At 39.2% G+C, this 26,729-nt stretch overlaps 1 protein-coding gene across 2 annotated transcripts; it reads left to right on the top strand.

The window, feature by feature from the left end:
• The first annotated feature begins 35 nt into the window (after positions 1–35).
• Positions 36–25,293, top strand: LOC124279450. 2 transcript variants are annotated; one of them, XM_046715279.1, is made up of 21 exons: positions 57–365; positions 954–1,162; positions 6,625–6,972; positions 7,789–7,846; positions 8,194–8,449; positions 12,883–13,013; positions 13,332–13,405; positions 13,704–13,838; positions 14,000–14,176; positions 14,379–14,569; positions 14,867–14,989; positions 15,491–15,670; positions 15,982–16,126; positions 16,231–16,442; positions 20,913–20,976; positions 22,102–22,205; positions 22,522–22,618; positions 22,943–23,127; positions 23,505–23,702; positions 24,193–24,383; positions 24,909–25,293. In XM_046715279.1, exons 1-21 carry the CDS (start codon positions 183–185, stop codon positions 25,182–25,184), a joined length of 3,537 nt encoding a protein of 1,178 aa, XP_046571235.1. In that variant the 5' UTR covers positions 57–182; the 3' UTR covers positions 25,185–25,293. The 2 variants fall into 2 exon arrangements, with proteins under 2 accessions (XP_046571236.1, XP_046571235.1); XM_046715280.1 differs by lacking the exons at positions 22,102–22,205; positions 22,522–22,618; positions 22,943–23,127; ... (1 more) ...; positions 24,193–24,383; positions 24,909–25,293 and adding an exon at positions 21,446–21,999 and having other exon boundaries at positions 36–365.
• Positions 25,294–26,729: the final 1,436 nt, after the last annotated feature.

The following is a 26,729-nucleotide window of genomic DNA, read 5'->3' as shown; positions in this document are numbered from 1 at the left end:
ATCCAACCAACAGCACTTTAGCAGGCGTTACAAGCAATATGGGTTACAGAAAGACAACGTTTTCAGTATGGCTGGGTTTTATTTAACTCCAAACCAGTGCATGTACTGAGTTGTCTAAAGAATACTTCTTATCTTGCGTACATAACACACCATGGCGTACAGCTGAACACCGCAGGCTTGTCATGTTGCGTCTGGTTTTCTTCTTTGTTATATCGGGGCTGTTCCCACACGACAGTCATTCTACCGACAACTCCTTCCACCACAACGTGGACTTCACAACTGACGACAACGGGGAACGGTTCAAACTTCACAGTTCTGGTGTCCTCAGTGATGTTGTTGATCTTGATGTCATTGATGGACTAAAGGTATGTGGTTATGAACGGTTTCAAGTGACTTTGTTTATATACACTCTTCAAAAATAGAAACGCATAAGGCATTTTAGAAGAATGTATTCCGTTACTTTAAGAGCTATTATTTCATATAATTTCAATTGTAAAAAGGTGAAAATTCCATGACCACCCGATCTGTATAGTCGCCTTTTACAAGCATGGGTTGCTGACAAAACAATTCTAACCCGGATGTTCACGGGTACATAGACACGTATGACGAAATCTGACGTTGGCTGGCATGTCTTGAGGCCAATGGGTACCGAGACAATACTGACATTTCAATTCCATATTGCATAGTGATTTTCTCATACGTTAGGAATATTTTCTTTTCAAGCCTGACATTGCTGTTATTTTTTTTGTGATATAGTATATATCCCTGATAATATGCTGTTATTTGGGGAAACGATAATGGCCACCCTACAAGGATTAAATATTTATCAGGATTCATTTAATTTGTTGATTTTGAATTAAAGCAGTAAACATTGGCAGAAACTCGACATTTCATCCTTTTCATTGTCATTAAATGGTAACAAAAGCGATCACGAGAGGACATATATTTTCCAGCGCCTCGTGTGTGTGGATGACAAGATCCTGATGGTGACCACCCAGAATGATGTGGGCAGGGACTGGAGAGTGGGTCAGCTCATCCTGGGGAGCACAACATGGAGGTGTAATGCGTCACAGGGATCTGGTGGAGATGGAATCTATGCTAAGATCTCCAGCATCTACTTTCCTACTGAATATCGTATTTCCATACACGTTGTCCCTGCTGGGTGAGTGTACACACTATCGTGATATTGATGAGTTTTATCTATGGTCTTCAGACAGGAGGGGCGGTGGGGTAGTCTAGTGGTTAAAGCGTTGGCTCGTCACGCCGAAGACCTGGGTTCGAATCCCCACATGGGTACAATGAGTAAAGCCAATTTCTGGTGTCCCCCGCCGTGATATTGCTTGAATATTGCTAAAAGCGGCGTAAAACCAAACTCAGTCAGTCAGTCAGTCAGACAGGAATATTTATGGAAAGTTGTAATATCTGTAGATTATCCCTGGTAATATGCGCGTGGAAATGCAGCAAGAGGAATTTTCAGCTGAGTTAAAGAAATATACATCGATCAAAGGATTAACCTATAACGAGTTGATTGTTAAATTACTTTTATCATGCGGTTTTGTCAAAAGGTAGTGTTTATGTATGTATATGTTTACTAACGTATATTGAATACACCCACATTTTTTTGCAAAGGTTCACTCCCATAACGCAGACCCCCCAAAACCCAGACCTCCAAAAAAGCAGATAAAAATAGCACACTAATTTCTTGGGCCATGCTGTCACCCCTAATTAATGAATTAATTAATGTTCCACACTTTCATAAATATGGAGAACAAAGGACTATGTGGACATCCTTGTCTAACACCAGTGGAACAATCAAAGCAATGGATAGAATTTGCTTTAAACATATATATTTCCAATAGTGGAACCGGATTGGCAAACAAGCAGGATACAATTTCTTAAAAGAAGATAAAGTAATTTATTTCGGTTAACCATGGCATACGCTTTCTTGATCTGCCTGTGTAAAAACAAAGTATTAACCTTCACAGGATAACCGACAATTTCAATTCTAACATTTTTTACCACTGGCAGATGAAATTAAACATTTATTATAATGATAATGAAGATAGAAATATTAATGTTAAAAAAGGTAACATTTTCCAATTAATTCAGTACGAAACTGTACTTCATCTTTGTTGATCAATGTAAGAATACGCACTTATACTACCAAATGCGCTTGCGGGTGGCACTGCAGAGATCGCAACCCAGTCAGGAATTATTGGATATCATCCTTGTAGTCGCGGGGTAAAAACAACGAGTAGACGTGGAATTGTTCAAGATCAATGTCGCACTGTTACATTTGTACCTGTAGATTCATTAACTGACCATCAAGTGAATGATGACAAATAAACAGGTGTAAGTTTATACCACCAAACACGGGTTACAGCAAGGGAGTAGTAATCGCTGTATTGCATGCAATTCGAACTGCCCAATAAACGTAGGTGTCCACACTGTTTTGATGATACGAACGGAACTTAAAATCTGTATATACTTATTTATCTTAGTTATTTTCAGAATTGTATTTGCAATGGCAAAATGGGGTTGTTTTGTGTAAGGATTCAAATTATGTGTTTTTTAATACCATACGTAACAAACATCACATTTTTACAGGATACGATTAAATATCGAGGTAATAAATCCCCAAGGATCAAATTTGATCAGTCATTATACCAACCACGTATTAGAAAACCCGTAAAAGTCTACACTGCTGTTATACTTTATTACAATTGGACAACAACTACAGGGAATATTTTCAAATAACGGCATATGATGGCATCCACCCTTCTTAATGCCCATTGTTTTGGCTGAAGAAATCCTACCAAGGTGGACGGTAGCCGGGTGTCCGGGTCCGTCACGGTCGAGAGAGCAGGGACTGACCATCTTGCAGCTGGGATTCGCAGATAGTTGGCGCGGAACATTAATCCCACAAGATCAGTGAACGTTTGTGACGCTACTGCGTGGGGAAAACCATGCGATGTGCTTTGGTTTTCTGTTTTTCTCAACATGAACGTTCTTGCAAAGACTGTTTGTCGTCAACACATGTTTTACTTCTTATGAACAGTTTCGACATGTTTATCTAAACATCCCAACTTTTTGTCAGTCTGCATTTGCTCCCAGATAATTTTATTTAGAAAACATACCACCGTGGGAATGAGAGACGGCTGAAATTAATCCACGTCCATAGGCGGATCCAGGAATTTTCAAAGGGGGTTTCGAACCCCCTGAATCCCACAACCAACCACCCACCCACCCACCCCACCCCCGATCCGCAAATGCATAACATTAACTTCAATATGGGCCTTAATCATTTTCAAAAGGGGGCTTCGAACCCCTTCAAACACACACACACACACACACACACACACCACTTGAATCCGCCAATGCATAATATTAACTTCAACATGGTCTATAGTCATTTTCAATAGAGGGGTATCGAACCCTCATCCACCTCGGCTTTCACAAATATGGAAGTCGGACAGCTGGTAGTCTAGACTACGAACTTGGTGTACCCCTCTGATAGTGTAAATTGACACGGCTCCCGAAGCCGGAAGCTATGAATACACAATGCTATTTAGAAAGTGGTCAAATGTAACATATGTTAACCTTTTTGTAGAAGCCGCGGTGGCTAAGCGAGTTAGGCGGCTGACTTTGTGTGTTGGCGATTAGCTGCCCTGACTCTGAGGGTGTTGGTTCGAATCCCGGATGGGACTCAACCCAACAAAAGAATTAGAATTTGTACTTTACTAAAAAAAAGTAATTTCAAATGTAACACATGTTACTTATGAAAACTGTATTTTCATGTATTTTATGGGGTGTAAATAATGGTCCGTTGGATTACTATATTTATTTACCCATGTGCTTATGGGGCGTCCTGCGAGGTCTTTAGACAAGTGGGCATGCAGAGAGGTGCACCAGGCCGACTTGCCGGTGTCCTTTGAAGTAATTAACGCCAATAACCATTGTTTTGACAGTATGGGGTCGTCTCAAAATGTCAGTGAATTAAGCATACCACTTACTGAATACATTGAGTTTGAGCTCACAACTTTAGTTAAAAAAAACATGTTCACCAATTATTGAATTTACTTTGGAAAGTAGTGAACTTTTTTAAGGAATGATACATTTACTAAACCATGAACCATAAGTTCTTTCCGTCCCGCCGTGGAGAAAGAATATTAGTGCATCAAGGTTACATGTTTAAGAAATGTATGAAATGTAATTGATGAATTGAAATGCATGAAAAGTGCTGAAAACAAATATATGAAATATATCTGTTTTAAAATAAATGTATGTAATGTATGGAAATTGTTCAAAATTTAATGTTATGTGTGAAAAGTGCTTGTAAATTTCTTTACTGTGATCGATTAATTTATTATAAATGAACGAACAAGTGTATAAAATACACATGTTTGTGTGATGATGTGATAAAAATATTATAAACTGCAAATAAACGTATCATCTTGCCAGTCGTAAATGAGAACAAAAACTCTATTTTTCTCTGGAGGCAGTCGACTTGAAAATCCTTGCATGCTCCACCGGTTTGTTGTTTTAAACGTCCCTGGTCTTCCAGGGAATAAACCGATCAACATGATGGTATCACAGCCTGGCCCCGTAGCCTCGTGCTTTGTTCCTGTAGACTTGCTGCAAGGACGGGGTCTTCCCACTTACCCAACTCCTATTGTTTCAATAGAAGAAATCACTGGGATATGATAATCCTCTTTAATCCCTTATTTGGCTCCCTGTGAAATAGTATCCGGGGCCAAATGGGATAAAATGCTACTACGTTTGATTCAATGTTTGTCTGTATTTATTGATTATATATATACATATCCATTTATACAACTTAATACAACATCAACATCATGTTACATATTATACATCAATATTTCACATCACACCATTCACACTTAATTACCAGTTAAATGTGATAATGAGTCTCTTGTACATTTCCAAGGCATGGTTACGTGCAACTCATCTTCTCTTCCTACGTGGAGGTTTGGCACCGTTTCTTATCAGAAGAACACATGCCTCCACCCAGCCTTGTTCCTTCTTTAAAAAGCCAATGGCCTTAATGTCGGGTTGGAAAAAACAGTCCTTCGTCTGGTCTTGATACCGAGTCCCTAGTGTTGTGATCTACCTTCAGTTGTTGACAATCTGTAGCCTGTTTTTTTATATTGTATTGTCCAAATAGTGCTATTAGTTTTAACTTTCCACACTAGATTTAATTGTAATTGTGATATTCTAGTGGTTTTACTGTCCTTTGACGACAGGGTTATATAGAATACACATATTCCATTTCAATATCAAACATTTTCTCGTCACGATATGGCCGAAATATTGCCGATGTGACGTTAAATATTAACTCACTCACTCTTGATACTGAACTTACAGCCCCTGTAGACCAAGTACTGATCGTCGTGTCGATTGGGAATGACACAAGTGTTTACGTGAAAGTTTGCCATAGTGCATACTTGATAATACTTGTCGTTGGCTTAGTTCACTTAATTAAAATTTAGTTTGGAGCAAATGTTATGAATATGTTACATATGTTGCTCTGATCGGCCCTGATTGGAGTGGGTGATAAGCAAAATACGTAATACGATCCGATCCGGTTGCACCAGCAAACGTACACATCCGGAATGTCATGACTGCAGCGCACTTGTTATCGTGTCCTGATTCCAGCTCGACAGCTCAGCTTATCAGCTTATCCCACGCCACTCTTTACATAAGGAGGGTGGGGGTGGGGTTCGGCGGTGGTTAGCCTAATGGTCCGCTCGTCACGCTGAAGACAAGGATTCAATTCCCCACATGGTTACAATGTGTGAAGTGAAGCCCATTTCAGGTGTCAGCAAACTGTGAAACCGTAGCGACACCCTATTATTTTGTACTTGGTGATGTATGTCATTGCTTAATGTAATGTTTCTTTTTTCTCTCACGAAAACGAAATCATTTGAGTAAATATATACAGGACCAAAAAAGTGAAATGTCATTATGTCTATTGACCCATTTTTCATTTCTTTAAGAGTTTGTAAAACATTCTCGTGTTTTTCTTTGACGTTGATGTTTCGTATTGTATCAGTTGATAGTAACGCCTGCATCAGCACCTTATAGCGCTATCCATTTAGACGAAATGATTTAAGTGCACATATTGGAGCACTATTTGATTTCGGACTATGCGCTCTTGACTGATTTAATCGCTTAACTGTCCAACAGCTTCTTGATTTACATCAATACCAATAGGAGAAAGTGGAATACGTTATATGTTTTATAGCCAGAGGGAATGTTATAGGATTGCCGACATCATGAATACATGCGAGCGTGTGTAAGCAGATGTCCGAGTTGGGTTAAACCTTACTTTGCAGTTTTGTAGTTTTCCAAAACATAGGCAGGGGTATGTTGTTGAGTTCGAACCCACCACGTAGGCAACTCCAATTTCACGCTGTCCAACGTGTAAAGACACCCGCCAGTAGTGTGACAATGTCCATATGTGTAACCGAACCATATATTTCTCAGCACCAGATTAATCCACACACACACACACACACTCTTAACATACACACTTTGTTCAACATTGTTCTTTTAGCATAACTAATCATTACTAAACCTAATGGGTATTTTTGTCATTTCAAGGCCTTATGACATGATAGAGGAGGCCAACATTCACTTCCGCTACAGCCCTGGACGATCGGATCTGCCCGTTGAAACCAAGCAGCGTCATCGCCGTTATCTGTCGAACATCCTCACCAAAATACTCGGGAATCTCGACTGGCACGCCAATTTCTCAACCAGAATACCCTTCAATGAACATCATAATCAAAGCAGTGCCCCAGACAAATACTTTGCAGTCCACAAGACCTCAGGTGCGAGACAGGCAAATGTGACATTTTCTCCGTCGCAAGAAGACCTTCTTATGCTGAAGGATGACTTCATTGTGAGGTGCATGGATTGTCATGGAGGAACAGACATGTCATATGTGTTGTGAGTATGTTGATGTATATTGTATTAGTGTTGATATATGACATACCCATGAGTTCAAACCAGCAAGAGAGCAGCCCGTTTCATTTGTTTTTTTAAGGTCAAACTAAAAAATACAACGACTACATAAGTAATCGAGTGTTGACCTGACAACCTTTTTGAGTGAGGCGAACATTAATTTGGTTGCAGTAGCATGGTATGGAGCAGAATTGGATCCTAAGATCAAACGTGTTATGTAGTGATGGTTACATTAAAGTTCTTGTTATTTGAGGCCTTACAAGTGTGAACAGCTGCAAACCTTTAATGTTGGGCAACCAGTCTGAATGACGGACGGAAGGAACTGAATGGGTTTATTCCGTTTGTGATTTCTCCTTTGCGCTTTGTGCTTTATATTAATGAGAACACTATTCGTTGACATAGCCCACTCTTAAAGATGAAAAATATTCAACTGCCCCCTCGTTTCATTTTTTGCCATATACACAGACAATATCCATAATGATTTTATAGCTGTGATCCCATTCGGTTGGAGGCCGAGGCTGCTCATGATATTTTGGTCCAGGTTGGATATCAGACGAAGGTCTTATACATATATTGATATCATGCTGTGAATGTTTCAATATTGGTGAATACAGCAAGCACATGTGCTCATCTGATGGCCACGGATTCCAATCGTGACGAATTTGGTATTCAAATCAACGGTCGGTGCATCGTTGAAGCTGGTGGACTCAACTCGCTGTCAGAGATCCCCCTAGCAGTCCGTGAAACTGCTTATTAGGATAAAGAAGTTATCACCAAGATCGTTATACTTTATTATTACAGTGAACTACTCATAAAGAAGGTAAACAACAAGCCGAAACTGGTGAAATACATATCACAGGTGAGAAGGAGTATTGATATAATTAACACATAAGTATGTTAGCATTCTTAGAAGAAGAAGTTCATTGTATTTTAGGCATCAGGCTCACATACAGATTAAACAAAATATACAGTAACTTACACAATTAGATGTTACATGCAGTATTACATCAATCTCGATATACAATATTTTTCAATACGTTATTTCTTAAGGGTGTTGCGTTATTCATGTTAGCATGTTTAGCAAATCTTTCTCTGTAATATCATCCATAAACTATATGAATGACATTTCTGATATATTGTGACTGTAATACCATTAGCTACTTAAATAAGAGATACACATTCACCTATTTACTTCTTGGCCTTCAGCTCGAAGGTGAATCCCAACTACGGGCTGATATTGAAGTAGAGTTTAGCCAGGAGATGGGCGTGAACTATACAACCCCTGTGTGGGAGACTGGGCCGATAGAACTCATCCGCATACCCGTGGCTGTTGTCTGGCGACTACCCCCAGTGGAGCTATCTCTTGCTTACAACACACAAGCTCTGGTTAGCGTCTTTGGCTACTCCAGAGGCTCTGGTAGAGGCAGGACAGGATTCCGGGCAAGCGGCAGATATACAATTTGTGGGTATACATGTATATGCAGTTAACTGTGTAAGTGAGTGAGTTAATATGTATAGTCACATTGGCAATAATTCAGCCATATCATGACTTTAAAAGTTATTAATTCACAATAAACGCAGTATTATAGGGAAACGATAGTCCGATGAGTTTTGAGCAAATCTAGTCCGAAAGACAATCCCGACAAATTCCGCTAGTGGAAGTGCACTCCAATTAGATATGCAGGTGTATGGATATAGAACAATGTCAGAAACCAAGCTATCGCGCCATAGAAGCCTATGCCAAGATCCGATCTGGTCATTTGTCCCTTCGGGAAGCGAAGAGGAAATAAGAGTCGAAAAAAAGTATCTGTTTCGTATGTATGTTTGCGTGGATGTTTGTATGGTTTTGTTTTATTGGGGGTTTTTTGGACTAGATAAAAGATATACCCGATCGGTCTCTGGGAACAGCAACTCGACTTCTCGATCGTCTTTCTTTTTCGATATGGGCGAGCGACAGATTTTGCCGAGTCTAAACAGAAAAGGTCCACCCACCAACCGTAGGCATTCTATTCCGCCTGCGTCTCGAACCGTTTCTCGTATCTTGTAGCCTTAGACCGGAATAGTTTCTCCAGTCCACGTCGAATCGAGTAGCAGCAACAATGTGTTCTTCCCTTCGTATTTGGCTACGGCAAACTGTTTACACGAATAGATTCCCTCGGGAACGTCTGCAGCTTTTCGTTGTTCTTTGCACAGAGGGGCTGCCACTTCCATATCCTTGGGCTCGCCGTAGTTGGGCAAAGAGGTATGCCGAATATGGTTAGACTGTGGTAGGTCTGCTTTCACCGCTAGCTGCCGAAAGGTACAAGAATCTTTCTCGCATGGACATTGTCCACCAATTTGTCGAGGAGGCGTTGGTGTCTGTCCTTGGGTTCCGGACAGTCGATGCCGAGAATGATTCGGAGTTTGTCCGCTGTGAGTCGAAATTGGTTAGGTGGGTAGATGTAGACAAAATCGACTATTTTACCATCCTCTACGAACTGGCGAAAGCACTGCAAATAATGTTCAAGAAACTGTCGAGGGATCTGGTATCGCTCGTAGACGGTGTCCTGATCGCTCCAGGACTTATTTCTATCTGTCGGAAAGCAAGACATGGGGATACTTCTCTAGCAGGGTCTCGAAGACTTCTGCCATGTTGGAAGTTGTCTCCATTTGTGGCTCGGGGTCTATATACTACCTCGGATTTTCCTGTATCTGGCCTGTGATGTGGTTTTTCCTCTTCGCTTTCCGAAGGGACAAATGGCCAGATCAGATCTCGGCATAGTCTTCGCGCAATAGCTTGGTTCCTGGCATTGTTCTATATCCATACACTTGCATATCTCTAATTGGAGTGCACTTCCACCAGCGGAATTTGTCGGGAAACTTTTTGTCTTTCTTTTGCACAAAACTCTACTTGTTGGCGTTTGTGGAGGCTCCTAGGCATGGTCAACCTACGCGTCATCGGACTATCATTCCCTATAGTACTAACGCAATTAAATAGTAAAAACTGTCATCGAAGGACAGTAAAACCAACTAGGATATCACAGATTCAAGAATTAAAAATAGCATCTCTCTCTAAAATTGGATTTCAAATTAGGACAACTCAGTATAAAAATGAGCTGCAGATCGCCAACAATTGAAGGTAGATCATCACGCTATTGAGTGAGTGAGTTAATATATAACGTCATATCGGCAATGTCTCAGCCATATCGTGAAGAAAACAACTTATACAATAAAAGATGAAAACATTTTGAAGAATAAAACCTGTCGATGATGGACAGTAAAAATACTAGAGTGTCACAGATTTGAATATAAAACTGGCATGTAAAAACATTTTAATTGAAGAAGACGATACAATATGAAACACGGGCTATAGATCGTCAATAACTGAAGGTATATCACCATACTAGAGACCATGGGGACTTACAGTACTTGTAGTATTCGTGTACTAATGTGATGAAAGACAAATGTAGATATAGGTTCTTCACTGCAATATGCAGTGTCAATATTGTGATACTGACAAGATTCAATTTACTAGTTTCTAATCTATGACACGACAATTGAGTCGATAGACTTCATCATAATATCTCATAATGTTTTAGTAATAACATTCTTATCCGGTGCCTGCCAAAGGTGATTGGTCACTATATCAATAACCCATGATCTTTCCGTTCAGAAGTGTGTCACCTTTAGCTTGTCATTGTTGAACAAACTTAATGAAATTGATAGATTTCTCGTTTGTACCTCAAATAGTTTTTAAACATTTGTGAAGTTTTCCGTTTTGTCATATTTTTCCTGAGACATTTATCAATGTATTTAGTATAAATACGTGGATCGATACACAATATATCGATAAATCTTTTTCCTTATCCAATATGTGCCAAACATAAGTCATGAAGACTCTTCAAAAAAAGAAACGCATAGGCCCAAAATAAGGAAATGTACTAAACGTATTTAAGTGTTTATAACTCGTGTTTAAAGCTTGAACATAAATGAAAGAAATTCAACACACGGATGAACATATGAACTGTTGTCATTGTCAGCATTAATTCACTTCACTCACTGCACATGTGTGGACACAAGGAGGCGTTCACATTAGCACCAGGTGACCCCTTGCAGCCGTTACTGCTCGACACCGCCTTCGAATGGATTGCACAAGTCGTCGGATATTTTCCTCGGGGATTTTTTACGATTGATCTTGCAACGCGTAGGCAAGTTCTGCATGTATCTGAAGACGATGGTGAGCTTTACGGACGCGTCGATCAAGTTTGTCCCATAGATGCTAGATCGGGTTCAGATCAGATGATTTGAATGGCCAGGGAAGGACATTGACGTTGGAATTAGCGAGATAGGCACCTGTTACACGAGCTGTGTGAGGTCGAGCGTAGCCGTGTTGAAACAGCGACCTCTTGCGGTTAAAAAGTGGGGGAAGGTGAGGTCGCAGGATTTGGTAGAGAGAGTGAGTTAAGATTTAACGTCACCTCGGCAATATTTCAGTCATATAGTGACGAGAAATGTTTTACATGAACAATAAGGGCTGTAAAACAACTAGATTATCACAGGAATAAATTTAAGACTAGTAATTAAATCTAAAATATTTTACCTATAAATGACAAGAAAGGTAAAATCGGGCTATAGATTGCCAACAACTATAGGTAGATCACCATACTAGGGACCATGGGGACTTACAGTACATTTGCTTCCTGCATTGGCCCAAGCTGGATTTACATCATGTCTTCTGCTGTCAGCAATTTAGATATATCTAGCCATACAATAAAAATACACATATTCTACGATTAAAACAAGAAGGTTTTAATTTATGTTTTGTGACTTACCTTGCGATTTGCTGCAAGATTGCCTTTAACCACCACTAGCTCTGATCTGCCCGTGTAGGACATGTTTCCCCACACCACGACGCTCCGTCCAACAAATCTGTCCACCTGTCGAACGCAGTCCGGCGCAAATGGTTCGTGTCGACGTCGATAGACACGTTGTCTCCCTTCCCGTCGTTGCAGGAGGAAACGCGATTCATCGCTGGACCACTATTGGACACGTCGTTGTTGTCGTGTCAAGGACATGTCCAACTTTTGTTCGATATGCCCGAATCGTCACTTCTCTCAGACGATTTCTGATGGTTTGAACGGAAATTCTTCGCAGATCAGGCACCTGTCCTGCAGTGTCCGTTGCTGTAGCAAATCGGTGACGTTGGTGTAACACCCGGATGAATCGGTCTTGAGCAGGAGTGGTCACTCTTGGTCTTCCACTTCTGGGACGATCTTGGGTCAAGTTGAAGCGGCTATACCGATGCCATAATCGAGATAATTGCCCTCAGGTGAACTTTGAAGTGTCTTGCAACGGCAGACTGTGAGTCCCCTGCTTCCAAACGTCCAATGGCGATATTTTGGTCAGTAGAATTCAATCTTGGTATTTTTTATCTTCGTTTACGTCGTGAATTTCGTAATGAAATGATGAATTTGGTTTGACTTATTATAATCGATGTGTCATGTTTCTGACTCATTGCACGTCCATTGAGTGGACAATTTTTTCTGTATCGTTTTCATTTTTTATGACAAACATTTACAAACACATTTTGGGATGGGTTTGCGCGCAATACGTAACAACCACGACATGATTAACGGGATTCAAAATTAGGAATTGTCTTAATGACGTTTGATCCAAATCAAAATATATCGAAATGAACTGCTGAAAACGCCTATGCGTTTCTTTATTTAGAGAGTATAGTCTGACATGGAACCGTACACTAAGTCTGTCGTAAATCAATTATCAACTTTATTTTTGATTATGCTGTATGTTTGTATGGTAGCATGGTGTACAGTTGGAACATTTGCTTCAACCTTCAAGATCTATATCGACACCACACAGCCTGTAGTCATAATTTCAATGCTTAACCCGTTGCAGCGCAGCAGTTTGAGGCATCATCATCGCTACAAGGAGACATCACATCTCACGCCTGGACATCGGATGGACAGGACACAGTAGAGATGGCTGTTCCTGACACATTCAACGTCACCGTCGATGTGTTCCAGAAGGTAGTAGTTGAATGCATTCGTTGATTTGTTTTAGCATGTATGTACCATTTGAGCATTCATGTTCCATTTGCCTTGGACGGTCACTGGCTATGTTGTGTATCAGGTTAACGTGATGCAATGTCTCTAAACTATTGTGGGGATTACGTGAAAAGATTCACTTTTGTGTCCCGTGGAAGGCGAACTTCAATAACAGGTACATAAGTCAAATGTGAAGGTATACCAATAGTAGATGTATTACCGTACACATATAATGATAACAGTGATAACTGAGACCGCAAATAGGCAAGTATCTAAACAACTTGCTGTCATTTTTTTCAGATTTTCTTCAACGCATCTGTTTCCTGGAAAGTAAAGGACATAACCATCAACCTGTACCCACCAATGGAAATAACGTACATATCTATAGCGTGTAGTGATGTTTGTTCGTTCAGTGTATATAGACCTTTGCAGAGTACAGAATCTAATGACATTTATCTACCAAGTAGTCAGAAAATAAGTTATGAAATAACATAAAAATGTGTTTTACAGATGAGTAAGAAAAAGTAATGCCGTACATATACGCGTGTTCTAAATGAAGACTACCAACCACTGAATATTTTGACAGTAGTCAAGTCGCCTAGCAATATATGTACAATGCAATATGTACCTTACGTTAAGACAGTTAATATATTATTGACTTTGGATTTACAGAGTACGGCCAAGCATGAAAATGGAATCTGTCATTAGTGGACTTGAAGTATGCACAGAAGCGACACTTGCAGTAGATGGATTATTTTCTGTTGAAAAGTCAGTTCTGTCCGTTGAAGCATTTGGATGCAACGTATGGTGAGAACTAAACTTTGCTTGCATACGAACGTCATATTGCACAGGATGATACAATGAGCACAATGTCCAAGTTATTTCGAAAATGACACTTTGAGACACAGTGTTATGATGTTACATGAGCTTGCATTACGAGTATGTCAAAGTAAAGGTACTTGTTTCAGGGATGTTATGTTAAATCCGAAGATCACGAAAAGAGAGACACTCACAGAGTCCAGCCTGTCCCTGACATGTTTGGCCCATTGTGACGGCCCTGCAGAACTTGGGCCTCCACTCACACAGGACCAGGTGTGTGGCGAAATGACTGACAGGGTTGTACGGGGCAGCAGTCTGTTCAACAAGTAAGTTGACATATTCGAAGGATACTTTCCTTCAATGTGATCGATTGAGAGAAAGAGTCATTTGAAGGTTGTTTTTCTTCACCGTACACTATGATATGCGTCATATATGAACGTATCTTGAATGACTCGAGATCATAACATCGGCAACATAAGGACAAACATTTCTGTTATTTCTGTTTAAGGATTGTTCATTCTGTTGTAGGTTCGAGGTTTTGGAAGGAACGGACATTGTGTTTGCTGCTGAGGAAAGTGCTCTTTGTGAACTGACGCCATCAGCATGTTCAGTATGTAACAACCATTCAACAACCATCTGTGCCAGTAGATGTATGACACCTCGTCTTGCCCGTGCAATCACTAAACTGAGTCAGTTGGTCAAAACAGAGTGGACAAACGGTTTGTATGTGGCGTTTCTCATAACCCGTTAAATGTATATTGAAGGAAATCGTATTAACTCCACAAACACCTTAAATTACTTTAAAAGTAACTAATAGTAATTTCAATAAATTACTCTAACATTGTTTGGAAAATATAAGCAGGTGGGTTTTTGTTATTTCTAATACGTTAGCAATCCCGCTCTTTTCAGTAGAAACACTAGGAATTTTTAATAGCAACATTAGAAAACTATGTGACAGAGATCAGGTTAGTTGGGACTAGATTCGGTGTAATATAACTCGACTGTATCTCCCATAGCAACACTCATAGTACTAGCTGCCTGGGATGAACCAAGCCCAGCCTTTCCTGGTGGTCACCATGGTAACAGTTCCCTACACTATGAAGGCAGAGCTGCTGTTGTAACGGTGACAGGAGTTTCAGGTATGTTTTCGTAACAGCTATAACGGACATTGCCATGTTGTTGTTTGGGCACCAAACACATCACTTTAATATTCTGAATGTTGTCTCCTGCGATTCTGTGATCCTGAGCAAGTGAGTGAGGTGTACATTTTCGGGACCCAACAATGTAGCACGCTCTGTGGCATTTGTTTCTGTGAGTGAGCTCAGTTATCCAGTGAAATGAAAATGAAAGGATATTTTCAGATTTCAGAGTCAAATGGTAGACGTCTTCATGGTCATGTTAAATGTGTCTTGCCAAACGTGTAAGTGTGAGTTTCCATTTCAAAGTACATGTATACGAATAATATTTTCACATGTGTTTCCTAAGAAACAGTACATGCTAACGGTACTGCATATCTATTTTGCTTCATGATTACATTTGTATATAGGTTTGGTTTCAGGAATGCAATGATATTTGTGTTATGTTTACTCACTAACAAACCATGTGTAATGTGTGAATAACATTGCTGTATCCTCCTTTAGCCGCCAACACGGTTGACAACACGACCTTTGACAGAATAGGTTCCCTGTGCGTCTGTTCTGGATTCGACTATGTCGGCATCAACAGAGAGTTCGCTGTTATCCACGTTGCGATGAAGAAGGACGGGGTGATGAACATGAGTACTGAGAGAGCGATGTTTGAAGACCTGATTGCTGATGAAGGTAAAGGTTGATACACGTCTTCACTGATTTGTTTTGATCCGTTCAAAATATTTTCCTCACACTTTTTGTCGTTTGTTCTCTGAAAGCTGTTTCTGCAAACATTAGAGACCATTATTCTCTGGAGTTCACGTTTTAGCAATCTTACAGCCCAAAACTAAAACATTTCTGATTGAATTTTGTTATTTCTACCATATGATATTAACAACGTTGTTACAAAGTAACGTATATCCTCATAAAATAATGAGTCCACACATTATGAGACACACCAGTGCAAATATTTGAATTTTGTAATGTTTGTTTTTTATGTACAGGTAATGACGCTCGATTCCAAAGGTGTGCGAAAGAGGCCCCTATTCTGAATGTAGGCGATACCATACCATCCGGAGAAGGCGTGGATGAAGCATGTGGGCCTCCTCAAGGTGCTCTGAGCAGGTTGAACTCGGAAGATATGCAAAAGTATGAAAATACAACACTGCAGAGCTTCTGACTACCCCATGTTAAACTGTATACAAGAGAACATGTTTATTCTGTACACTAATAATTCAGATGTTCTGTTCTAGGCTGTATCACTACGATAGGAGTGATGTTGTGTTCAGGCCTGAGGGGAGTCCCAGCAGTGTGTGTGGATTCTCCACCAGAAGATGTAGAACGCCATGTCTGCCCTCCATGAGCCAAACAGAACCCTGGTCATACTGTAGCACTCGGCTAATGACTCCCAGGATGGCGCTCAAACTACGACAACTCGCTAAACTAGCACATGCAGACGGCATAGGTACAGTTATATATATATATATATATATATATTGGTTTCCATTTTCAACATTATATCAGTGTGAATGTACATATAACTTGAGAATTAACATTAAGAATATGATATATGTTATGAGAGATAGTAAGACTCTTTGCAAATAGGGGAACCTGAACTTTAAATTTGGATAGGAAGTGTAAGCGTTGACCTTTCAAACACAGACATCTTATGAACTCACCACATTTCTTCTTGATAACCACCGCTAAACACAACGGATGGGAAGTACATGCACAACGCAGTAGTCCCATACACGTGCATGGGGTCTCATTCTTGATTTTGACGGTTGTCAAGAAGGTCGATAAATCACTGTAGACCTATACATTTGACAATCACCTTGCATCTGTTGATCACACATTTCTTAGTGTTTGTTTCCAGTCGGGTTTTTTGTTCTGTTTAAAATTTGCAATATGTCGTAGCAGAATATTTTGTTAGTTCATAATATTTTTTAAGCTCCTGTTGTAAAAACTGAAAGGTTGGCATCTGTTTAGATATTTTACAGTTAAAGATAATATTTTTGAAAAGGATAAGAAACACGTTGATTGGATCATTGTTCTTCTGGCCTACAGTCAAATTCCTTAATTGTTTCCTTTTTCTTTTCAACACAAATCCCATGTATTTTAGCAATAATAACGGTAATGCTATGTTTTAGGGCATTATCATTTGCAGAAGCCCGAGGTCTTCCATTAACTGCCCGACGAAGTTTAAAAAGACCGAGGGCTTCTGCAAATGATAATGCCCTCAAAAATAGCATTACCGTTATTTTTGCTAAAATACATGGGATTTGTGTTGAAAAGAAAAAGGAAACAATGAAGGAATTTGACTGTAAGTTTACTCAAAACCAACTTCTGACGGGGTTGACTGCCCGAATGCAATTACGTCATCGAACAATTCAAGTGACGTCACAACAGAACGTGACGATATTCGACCTTGGCCTTTGACAAGACCATGGCTTGCAGCATGTCAAACTATGTCAGACACGTCAGTTGTCAGTGTTCGGTTTTGGTCCAACAACAACAACGTTAATAGTGCAATTGTTAAGGTTAGCACCAGCAAGAAAGCCAATAATACCGCTATTTAAAGCGGGAATTCGGATTGCTTTGTCTTGTTTGCCCCAGAATATCTGCCAGTCCAAAGCCAAAGTCGAATGAACCGACGCACCCACTATGACGTCACTTGACAACAGAACTGATAGTGGCCCGTCGTTAAGGTTGAGCGGTCCAATATCATTTGCAGCGGCCCGCATATTTCTGATAATGGGAGGGCCGTTTCATGCTAATTCCATGTGTTTTAGCTATAATTGTTGGTAAAAGATGGTGCAGGAGTTTGTATTGGAACTACAGCGGAACGGGATATGGGTATATTGTTGCCAATAGTTTCCATCGATTTCATTCTCTAGTATCCTTTTCCATTTTACACATGTTGATTTTTTATTGATTTTGTTTCTAGTAAAGCTTCCAATATAACGTCCAGACATTAAACGTGTCAAGTAAAGCCCTGTATATTTGCCTTCATTGTTTTTGTCTAATCAAAAAGTTTAACATATATGGTTGCAAAGGGTTTTGTGTTTTCCTGATGGTTTCTAAGTTGATATTACTTCTTTTGAGGAATGCTTTGAGTGAGTTAATATACTGAATATTCTAGAAACATTTTAACGTTGTATTTATTTTCAAAGATATCAAGAGACATGAATTTTCCAGAGTCATTCAGAAGATCATCTATAAATATTACACCTTTTGCATTCCAGTTTCGATAGAATATAGATTTCCTATCGATTAAGATGTTTTGATTATACCAGATATATTGAGAGGTGATATTTGGTGAATCTGCTGCCCCATGTCTAGATAGTAAATCCCACCAGGCATTCAGAAGATCACAGTAGAAGTTGTTGCGAACAAGTGGAATGATAACTTTTCTTAGATTTGCACAATTATATTCAAAAATAGTTGCAGACCCCAGTTTAGGTAGATTTTCAGAAAAATAATTAAACCATTTGGTGTGGTTATTATAAAATCGTCTTAAGACAGAAATCTTTTGAGCTTGCATTATTTCTTTTATATTAGGTGCATTTAGACCACCATCTTTAACAGTGCATATCAGTTGGTCACGTTTGACTTTATCGGGCTCGTTTCCCCATATAAATCGAAAACATCTACCTCGAAATCCCTCAATCAATTTGTCCGGAGGATTTGGCAGAGACGCAAACAAATGGTTTCATTTTGGGAGGATAAGAGATTTCAACACAGTGGTTCTGCCCAAAGGGGTTAGGGTTCGAGTTGACCATATTGATATGAGGGTTTCACATTCTATTAGCTTGTTGTAGTTCAAATCAATCATATCTTTAATATCCATGTCTAATTTTATTCCCAGTAGTTCAAAATTACTTTGTTCCCAGTTTAGATTCCATTTCCGACAAAGTTTCATTCTTGAACGTTTCTCTCAACCAATCCAAATAATTCTAGTTTTGTCTATGTTCCCTTTCAATCCTTAAAAGCGGGCAAAGAAAGTTAAGATTTGAAGCACTGCTTGTAAAACGCGTTCTGATCCATCTAGGGAGCAGGTAGTATCATCAGCGAACTGATTTAGAAGATATTCTACATGAATTCCTTTCACTTCTACATTATTACGTATCATTATTGCGAGAATTTCAACACAAAGTATAAAAAATATATGGTGATAGCGCATCACCTTGACGACAGCCCCTGTATATTTCAAAGCTATTTGAGCCAAAACCATTTACAAGTACACTTGATTTAATATTATTTTAGAAAACCTTAATCCAATTTTTAATTGATTCTCCAAAATTAAAAAAGATACAAGTTTTATCAATAAATGACCAATCAACAATATCGAAGGCCTTTTCAAAATCTATTAATAATAGAAGTCCGGGGATTTGGTATGTGTCAGTATATTCAATCAAGTCATAGATCTGCCTGGTGATATCATTTATTCATCTACCAGACATAAAGCCTTTATGGTCCTCGTTTATCAATGTGTCCAAAACGGATTTAATTCGTTTTGAAATTGCCATTGAAGCAACTTTATAGAATACTGATAATAGTGATATTGGACGCCAAATTTTGCTTTGGATCTAAGAATTGAACATTGGGTTCTAGTTACATATATTTCTTCAAGTTCCTGTTGAATAGCCTATATTTCAGTTATTATTTCCTTTTTAACGGTTTCATTATCTGATTCATCAAGTTGAATTTCTTTTTCATTTAGATTGTCAGAGAGATGTTTTTCCTTTTTAATTCTTTCCTTTTTCTGGAATGAAGAGTACTTAATGGTTTCTCCTCTGATCATCAATAAAATAGTTTCGAAAAGAATTTGGTCGTCAATGCTATATCTATCTGTGTCTACATTATACTGAGCAACGGTTTCAGAAATAACATTCTTCACTTTCTTGACATAGATGTGGTCTCTAAATAGAGAATTATTAAACTTCCAAAACCCTTTGCCGCGTGATAAATCTGAAAGTTTGAATGTCACCGATATCAAGGAGTGGTCTGTTTTGAAACCTTGTTCTATTACTGATTCTGTAAATGAGGGTAGCATATTATGAAATACGAGAAAGTAATCTAAGCGCGCTTGTGTAAGTGGAGTGGGTTGTCGTCAGGTTTATCGCCGGTCATAGGGTTCATTTGACGCCAGGGATCAAAGAAATCTAGATCTTTTTTAGTTGTAAAATCTGGTCTCTAGCTTTAGGGTTATTCTTATGTTTATAATTAAAGGTGTCAGTAGAGAATTCTTGTACAACATTCCAATGTCCACATAAGATCACATGGTCACTATGGAAGTTTTTGATTTTCTGCGCAAGAGATATATAAAGTCTGCATCGTCATTGTTTGGACCATAGAGGTTACCAATAGTAAGTTTATATCAGTCGAGTGTCATTTCAGTTATTATCACATTACCTTCTTCATCTGTGGTTACCCCCTGAAGCTCGAAGTCAAGCCATTTAGAGCATAGGATTGCTACCGCACGAGAATTACTCTTAAAAAAACTGAAAAAGCAGTTCTTACTTCCCCATTCTTCCTGTATTGTCTTTTCCATATTTTCAGTGAAATGAACATCTTGTAGGCAATAGATATATGCTTTTTCACGTTTTAGAAATGTAATCAATTGTTAACGTTTAAGTTGTAAGTTTTGTGATATAATTTTTTGTTTATCAACCATTGTCAATGATATACAAAATGGACATAATGGATTGCAGCAAGGTACATAGTAATATCTACAGAAGCATATTAAAGGTTTTGTTGGAGCACATTTGGTTATCAAAAAGGAGATAATGATGTTTAACATAGTAAAAATGGAAACAAAGCGGGTAAAACAATAAACACATCGAAGGTCATCTGGTCGGTTGTAGCAACCCACAACCCGCAAACCATCAATTGAATAATGCTGTCTAAGACCTGTGTGTACATTTCATTGCAGACGTGAACGTTGAAAGGGCCTTTACCGAGCAATCAGACATGCCACTGCACTACAGAGAAGGAAGGTACTAATTATTTGTTTTCCAGGAATGTGTTTAACTTCTCAGAAGTATACAATTTGCAGGAACATCACGAGCGAGATCTCACGTGTTCACCAAAGACCATAACCATTCATCTATTTCAGCATATCGGTTGACAGTAGAGATCGTGAGCCATTTTATTTGAAAACTAGGAAGGTGTGGTACCCAATATGATGTTGAAATAATAGGTAGTTTACAGGGTTCGTAAAGTATTATTTCTACATTTATGTGAATAGTTAGGAAAACTTCCTAAACAGAAACATGAAAATCACGCATGACCTCAGATGTCATATGAGACCAGTTTTCACCAAGCTGGACCAAAATGGTTACACGCCTCTGAGCTTGCAACTTCTGACCAAAATACACCAACAATTAGTACATTGATAAATTTTTAAAATGTAAACATATTTGCGATGACTCTGTCATTAAACAGTGATATGTAACATATTTTCAGAGGGCTGTGTCTCACAAGTTCGCCGATTTCAAGTTTAAATAGATTGGCAGTTTTGGCTGCATGCTCTGGTTTTGATTTCATGAATTTTTCAAGCCCCCAATTTATCGAAGTGTTTGTCAAGAGTCAGGAAGATTTCATTGGAATACGGGTAGAGTTTTCTCATGACGACATTGCTAGGCTTGCTGTTGGCCCTCCTCCAAATGAACAAACAGAATACATGTACCCTGAATCTCTAGAACATGAAGCAATATTGCCAAACCTGTTTCCCGGCTTTGATAAAGACACCTATCTCTCCGAATATTACACCATCCAAGATATGAGCTGTCCAAATAGACATTATTTGAGGGTTGACTCATCACTGCTCATGTGTCTTGATCTAATTTCCGAGGAATATGGCGATAAAGTAGAAATTGTAAAGGCTCTGGGTACCGTACGCAGTCCGTAAACATGGTGAATTTTGACATTAGGCATGTGGAGGAAATGTATAGATTCCAAACAGGACAGGCCGTTGAGTTGAGGCCACCTCGATATCGACATAATTCCGAATTCGTGTATTTGGCTAAGACGTTGTTCAGATGCTGTACGCCCTTTCTAAGACAGCAGATGAGGGGTTTGGGTGTAGGGTGTCACCAAGATGAATTGTATGTGGATATCAGGCCTCTTCAACATGGGAATGAACTGAACTACATCACGCTGTGGAACACTTGGAACACTACCTACTTCAGACAGATATTGGACATACAAGAGGAGTTACTTCAGGGTGAGATAAAGATATAACTACTGTGAGATATGATGATTCTGTCATGGTACCACGTTACAAATTTACACCAACAACAGGTCTAAAAGTGAACTTAGGGCAGGGCGTGTGTCCCCTCTTGGCGAACACACGGTGTCATTACTGATGTTTAGTCGTCCATTCTTATAATTTTCAAAGCCATTTTGCCCTTTTACCACAAATTAAATGGATTTTATGGATGGTCAACACTGGGTGTTTTTACACTGACGTTTTATATTTCCGAATATTATAATGATATCATTTGATGTTGTATAATTAATATTTTCAAACCATTTTTAAGGTGGTCCTGTTATTCATCCTTTTGACAAAGGGATCTGTGACATTCATCCTCTAGGTAGAGTGAAACAATACCTTACCTTCCAGTTTCATCAAAATGGGTATGTAAGACTCAAGAATTATCTCAAGAGCTATTGATCATATCATATTAGAAATACTGTTCATGTAATACAAATTCGCCTTTGGATTCAAAATTCTAGCAACAGTTTGGAAAGGAGGTCTTTACATTTTGTTGTTAATTGTTAGTTGTATCAGCTCAGTGTGAAAGCATCAAAGTCTATCCGAGATTCGACCTCTTGAAAAATAATGCTTCTGAGACAACTGTATAACGAGTAAGTGTGCTGAGATTAAATGCATATCTAGTGTTTGTTTATATGTTAAAGGTCGGCTTCAGAGTGTTAAATGCCGTTTGAATGTTTCTTCAGGCTATGTTCCACGACTGAGCAGCCAGCATTCTGCAAACAAACCTTACCATTCCGCAAGGAGGAGGCTAGAACGTTGCAGGAGCGGATGACTTCAGCTGCTGGATTTGGTCGTCTGCCCAGAGTGGACCTCAATCCGGACATACAGAAATGTATTGTTGAATTGTGCGGAGGATGTCCGGCGACAGGTAACATGTTGTATGTTTTACAACAAAAGGTACAAACCACAAAAGTACAGGAGATACTGTGGTTTTATTCAATACGAATGATTTCGTATACGTGATACCTCAGTTACCATGATCGAGAGAATGGGTTGAGATAAAATAAAAGTAGTAGTTTTCTTGCATTGCAGCTGCAGAAATCGTAATGTGATGAAGTTATATTTTCTTTACTAACATATATTTCTTACAACTTAGCATGTTATTTGTTTCTCGTCAACTCAATAACATTTAGCTTTGTGGTTGTTTTCACATTTACAGGCTTGAAAAAACTTGTCTTGTTTCTAAAAACTCCTTGGGTAGTTTGTTCTGATAAACTAAATATTTGCCACACGCGTGCTTTCCAGGTCATCTGTGGGATGACAAAGTGAAAGCGTGTTCTGTGGTTGTGGACAAGTTCATCAACCGAGCAACCAGAGCGTTCCCTGATCTGACAGACCGGGCGACCTTCTTTGATACCGAGACGGCAGAGTCCAGCGTCCACTCCCTCGCCTGTCATGATGGCAACATCTGTGTTGAAAACATTCAGCTGTACTCTTTGCTAAGTGAGATATCATTTTACCAAATTTCTGTTTATGTATGCTAGAACACAGTCAATAATTATAGAAATCTCGATTTTTTATTCCAACCATTTGGTGAGCATATGTTTCTGATTCAGTACCAGACAGTGATGGCACCAGGTATTCTACCAAAATACAAAAGGACGCAAAGGCAAATCTATTGTTCACCCAACATAATAAACGGAAGACGTCTTTCTCATGCCTACTGTAAAACCTTTAGCATAGTACCTGTAGTAAGGCCTTGAAGTGGAAGCCGTCCCTATTGTGATGAAAAATAACATCACCATACGTAATACCGCATTGTGTTGGGATGAACAAATTTCTTTTTGTTTCATTTGGAAACAATTTCCTTAAATGAACCCACGTCTAAAAATATAATTCAATGATTTATGCCTTAAATTTGTTCTCCGTGGGAACTTTATTGCTTCAAAGATTTATACATCATTAGCCAACTTGTGATATCACTTGGTTCCAGTGCCGTTGATGACGTCACGTTATCCAACAGAGCCTTCAGGCAGTATTGAGGTCTTGATGTTCAGCTCCGAGAAGAATCCGATGCCATTGATGGAACTGGTTGAGCAGGAGATGGCCTACAGGGCCGCGGGCAGGGTTCGAATCTTCGTAGATCACCAGGAAGATATTAAGAGCTTGAAAGGAATTCTGAAGGTAATCCCGATTAGGCAGCATTATAAAACACATTTATCACAAATTAACAGATGGCAAAGTTCGCACAAAGAAATATATGGTATGCATTTTGTAATTCTAATATTCACTACAAGAACGCTGAAACTAGTAACAATTATTGGTCATGACCGAATTATGTGCGTCCACGTACAGATAAATATAATTTGAGCTGAAGGTTTCATGCCTGAAGGTTTTTATAGTAGGCGTTTTTGTATTATTTGGCGTCAAGACTTCTCATTAGGAACAACAGTCTTCAAAGAAAACTAGTGTCATCATCAACTGATATATTTATCAAATGTAGTTCCAAAAGACGTATATGATATTAGCTGTTTGTAAAATGTTATGCAAAGTAACTGTCATGCCCTGTTGCCAATTAAACCTCGGTTGTTCCAGGATGTGCCAGAAAGGAGATTAAATATCAAAATACTCCCTGTAACCACGCATAGTGAAGTGTCTCACATACTGCACGGTTAATTGGACGATTTCTCAATGTTATTTCTTTCGAAGGTTCTCATGGTCTACAGCAAGAACGTATCTGGAGTCGAGTTCCATGTCTATGATGACCTTGACATTGATCTGATAAAGGCTGACGTGCAGCGCAACCTGGACGTGTGGGCAGGTGACACGTGTTCCGATCACAGCAGATTCGCAATATCACCCTTCACATTTCACCAGCTGAGTCACTCCCGGAGGAAGAGAAGCCTTGCAAGGAGTCAACACAGGAATGAGGCTCGACAGAAAATATTCGACTGGGAGATGGAGTGGATGATGAAGCTTCTGTAGTCCTTCAAGTAATTTTGATTGATTACTGTTGTCATGTGTAACTTAAGTATTTACCTACAGATCAAGTGGTAGTGGTCTAATCTAAATAAAAACCTGTTATCAGTCGTAATTGCAGCTAGTTGTTTTAATACCACATATGGTTGTTTCACGAGACTTGCTTCAAAGATGTCTTTATATATAGGATTACAATACAATGAGGCTGCAAATTATATACGTTTCCACCTTCAACGTGTATGTCGCGATTGCAAGAAAAGACAGAAGGAACGGAGCTGGCTTCTGTTGTAACTATAACTGGCAGTGCACCATTGGATTCAGTCTCATTCCAGTCTAAGGAGGGGTCGAATTCATTCCTTACATCGATCATAAATCATACTAAGATTTCAAAGAGCGTCATACCACGCTTGTTCGGAAGTTGATTGATCAAGGTAACATAATTTAAGGCCCAAGTACAGCTTTAAAGGTTTATGGTAGACATGTGAAGGACAGTTTAAATTTTGATGGATCAGTGACAAAAATAATGTCCGATGCAATTCACTATCCTAACTTGTACCATCAGTTCCCAATTTTCTCCAGGTCCACTACTGACTAAATTGTGTATATGTTCAGGACTACTACTTCCGGTGGGGCAGGATACGCTCAAACGTTTGCGAACATCTGGTATCATTACTATTTGATACAGAATTCATAACAATGCCTTGTCACTGCATCTAATGATGTCAATCACTGGATTGCCTGGTTCCGACTCGATTGTTTAGAGATCGTCATCATTTAGCTGGAATAATGCTGAATACGCTCTTCAGCAAACAAACGAAGATACAAGCAGTTATTATATGGTCAGAATTGTATAATCGAACATCCGGGTATTGTAAGCCAATCATACAGGGTATTTGCAGATGGGATTATCTTCATTCACATATACATATTATACGCTATATTGAGACGGCTGCTTTGTGCAAGCATAAATCACACAGTTTCCTTTCAGTTACTGCATCCTCATGCCTGCTGATTGCCGATGTGACGTTAAGCTTTAACTCACTCACTCATGCCCGCTGACGAGCTAGCTGAGGCTTCTCATGTTGCAGACGGTACATCGCAACATATATATATCGCGCAACAACAGAAGGTAGATCACCATACTAGGGATCATGGGGACTTACAGTTGGATTTACACCATCCCTTCAGCTGCTGGCGATTGTAAGAAATGTTAGCCAAAATTAAAATAACAAGAATACTACGTTTAAAATCCTGTTAAGTTTAAATTGATTTTGTAAAATGTTGGGACTTACGTACCCTCTCAGGAGGACAATAATTTTATGATTAAAATCAGAACCTTAAAGGGTTCAAACCCATACACACATGAGTTGTGGCCACGTGGCCTGGTCAAAGCTGTCTTACGGTGCAAAGCAAAGCAGTATTCAAATACATTCCGTTAAATATCACAAAAAATTACTTCCGGTTCATGATGATATTAAGCCATAGTTTGAAGAAGTATGTTACGAGTGAGTGAGTGAGTGAGTGAGTTAAAATTTATAGTCACAATGGCAA

This window comes from Haliotis rubra, unplaced genomic scaffold (assembly GCF_003918875.1).
Source record: "Haliotis rubra isolate DU_JTF1 unplaced genomic scaffold, ASM391887v1 Scf25, whole genome shotgun sequence".
Lineage (NCBI taxonomy): Eukaryota > Metazoa > Mollusca > Gastropoda > Lepetellida > Haliotidae > Haliotis > Haliotis rubra.
This window is presented reverse-complemented; position numbering and strand designations above follow the sequence as displayed.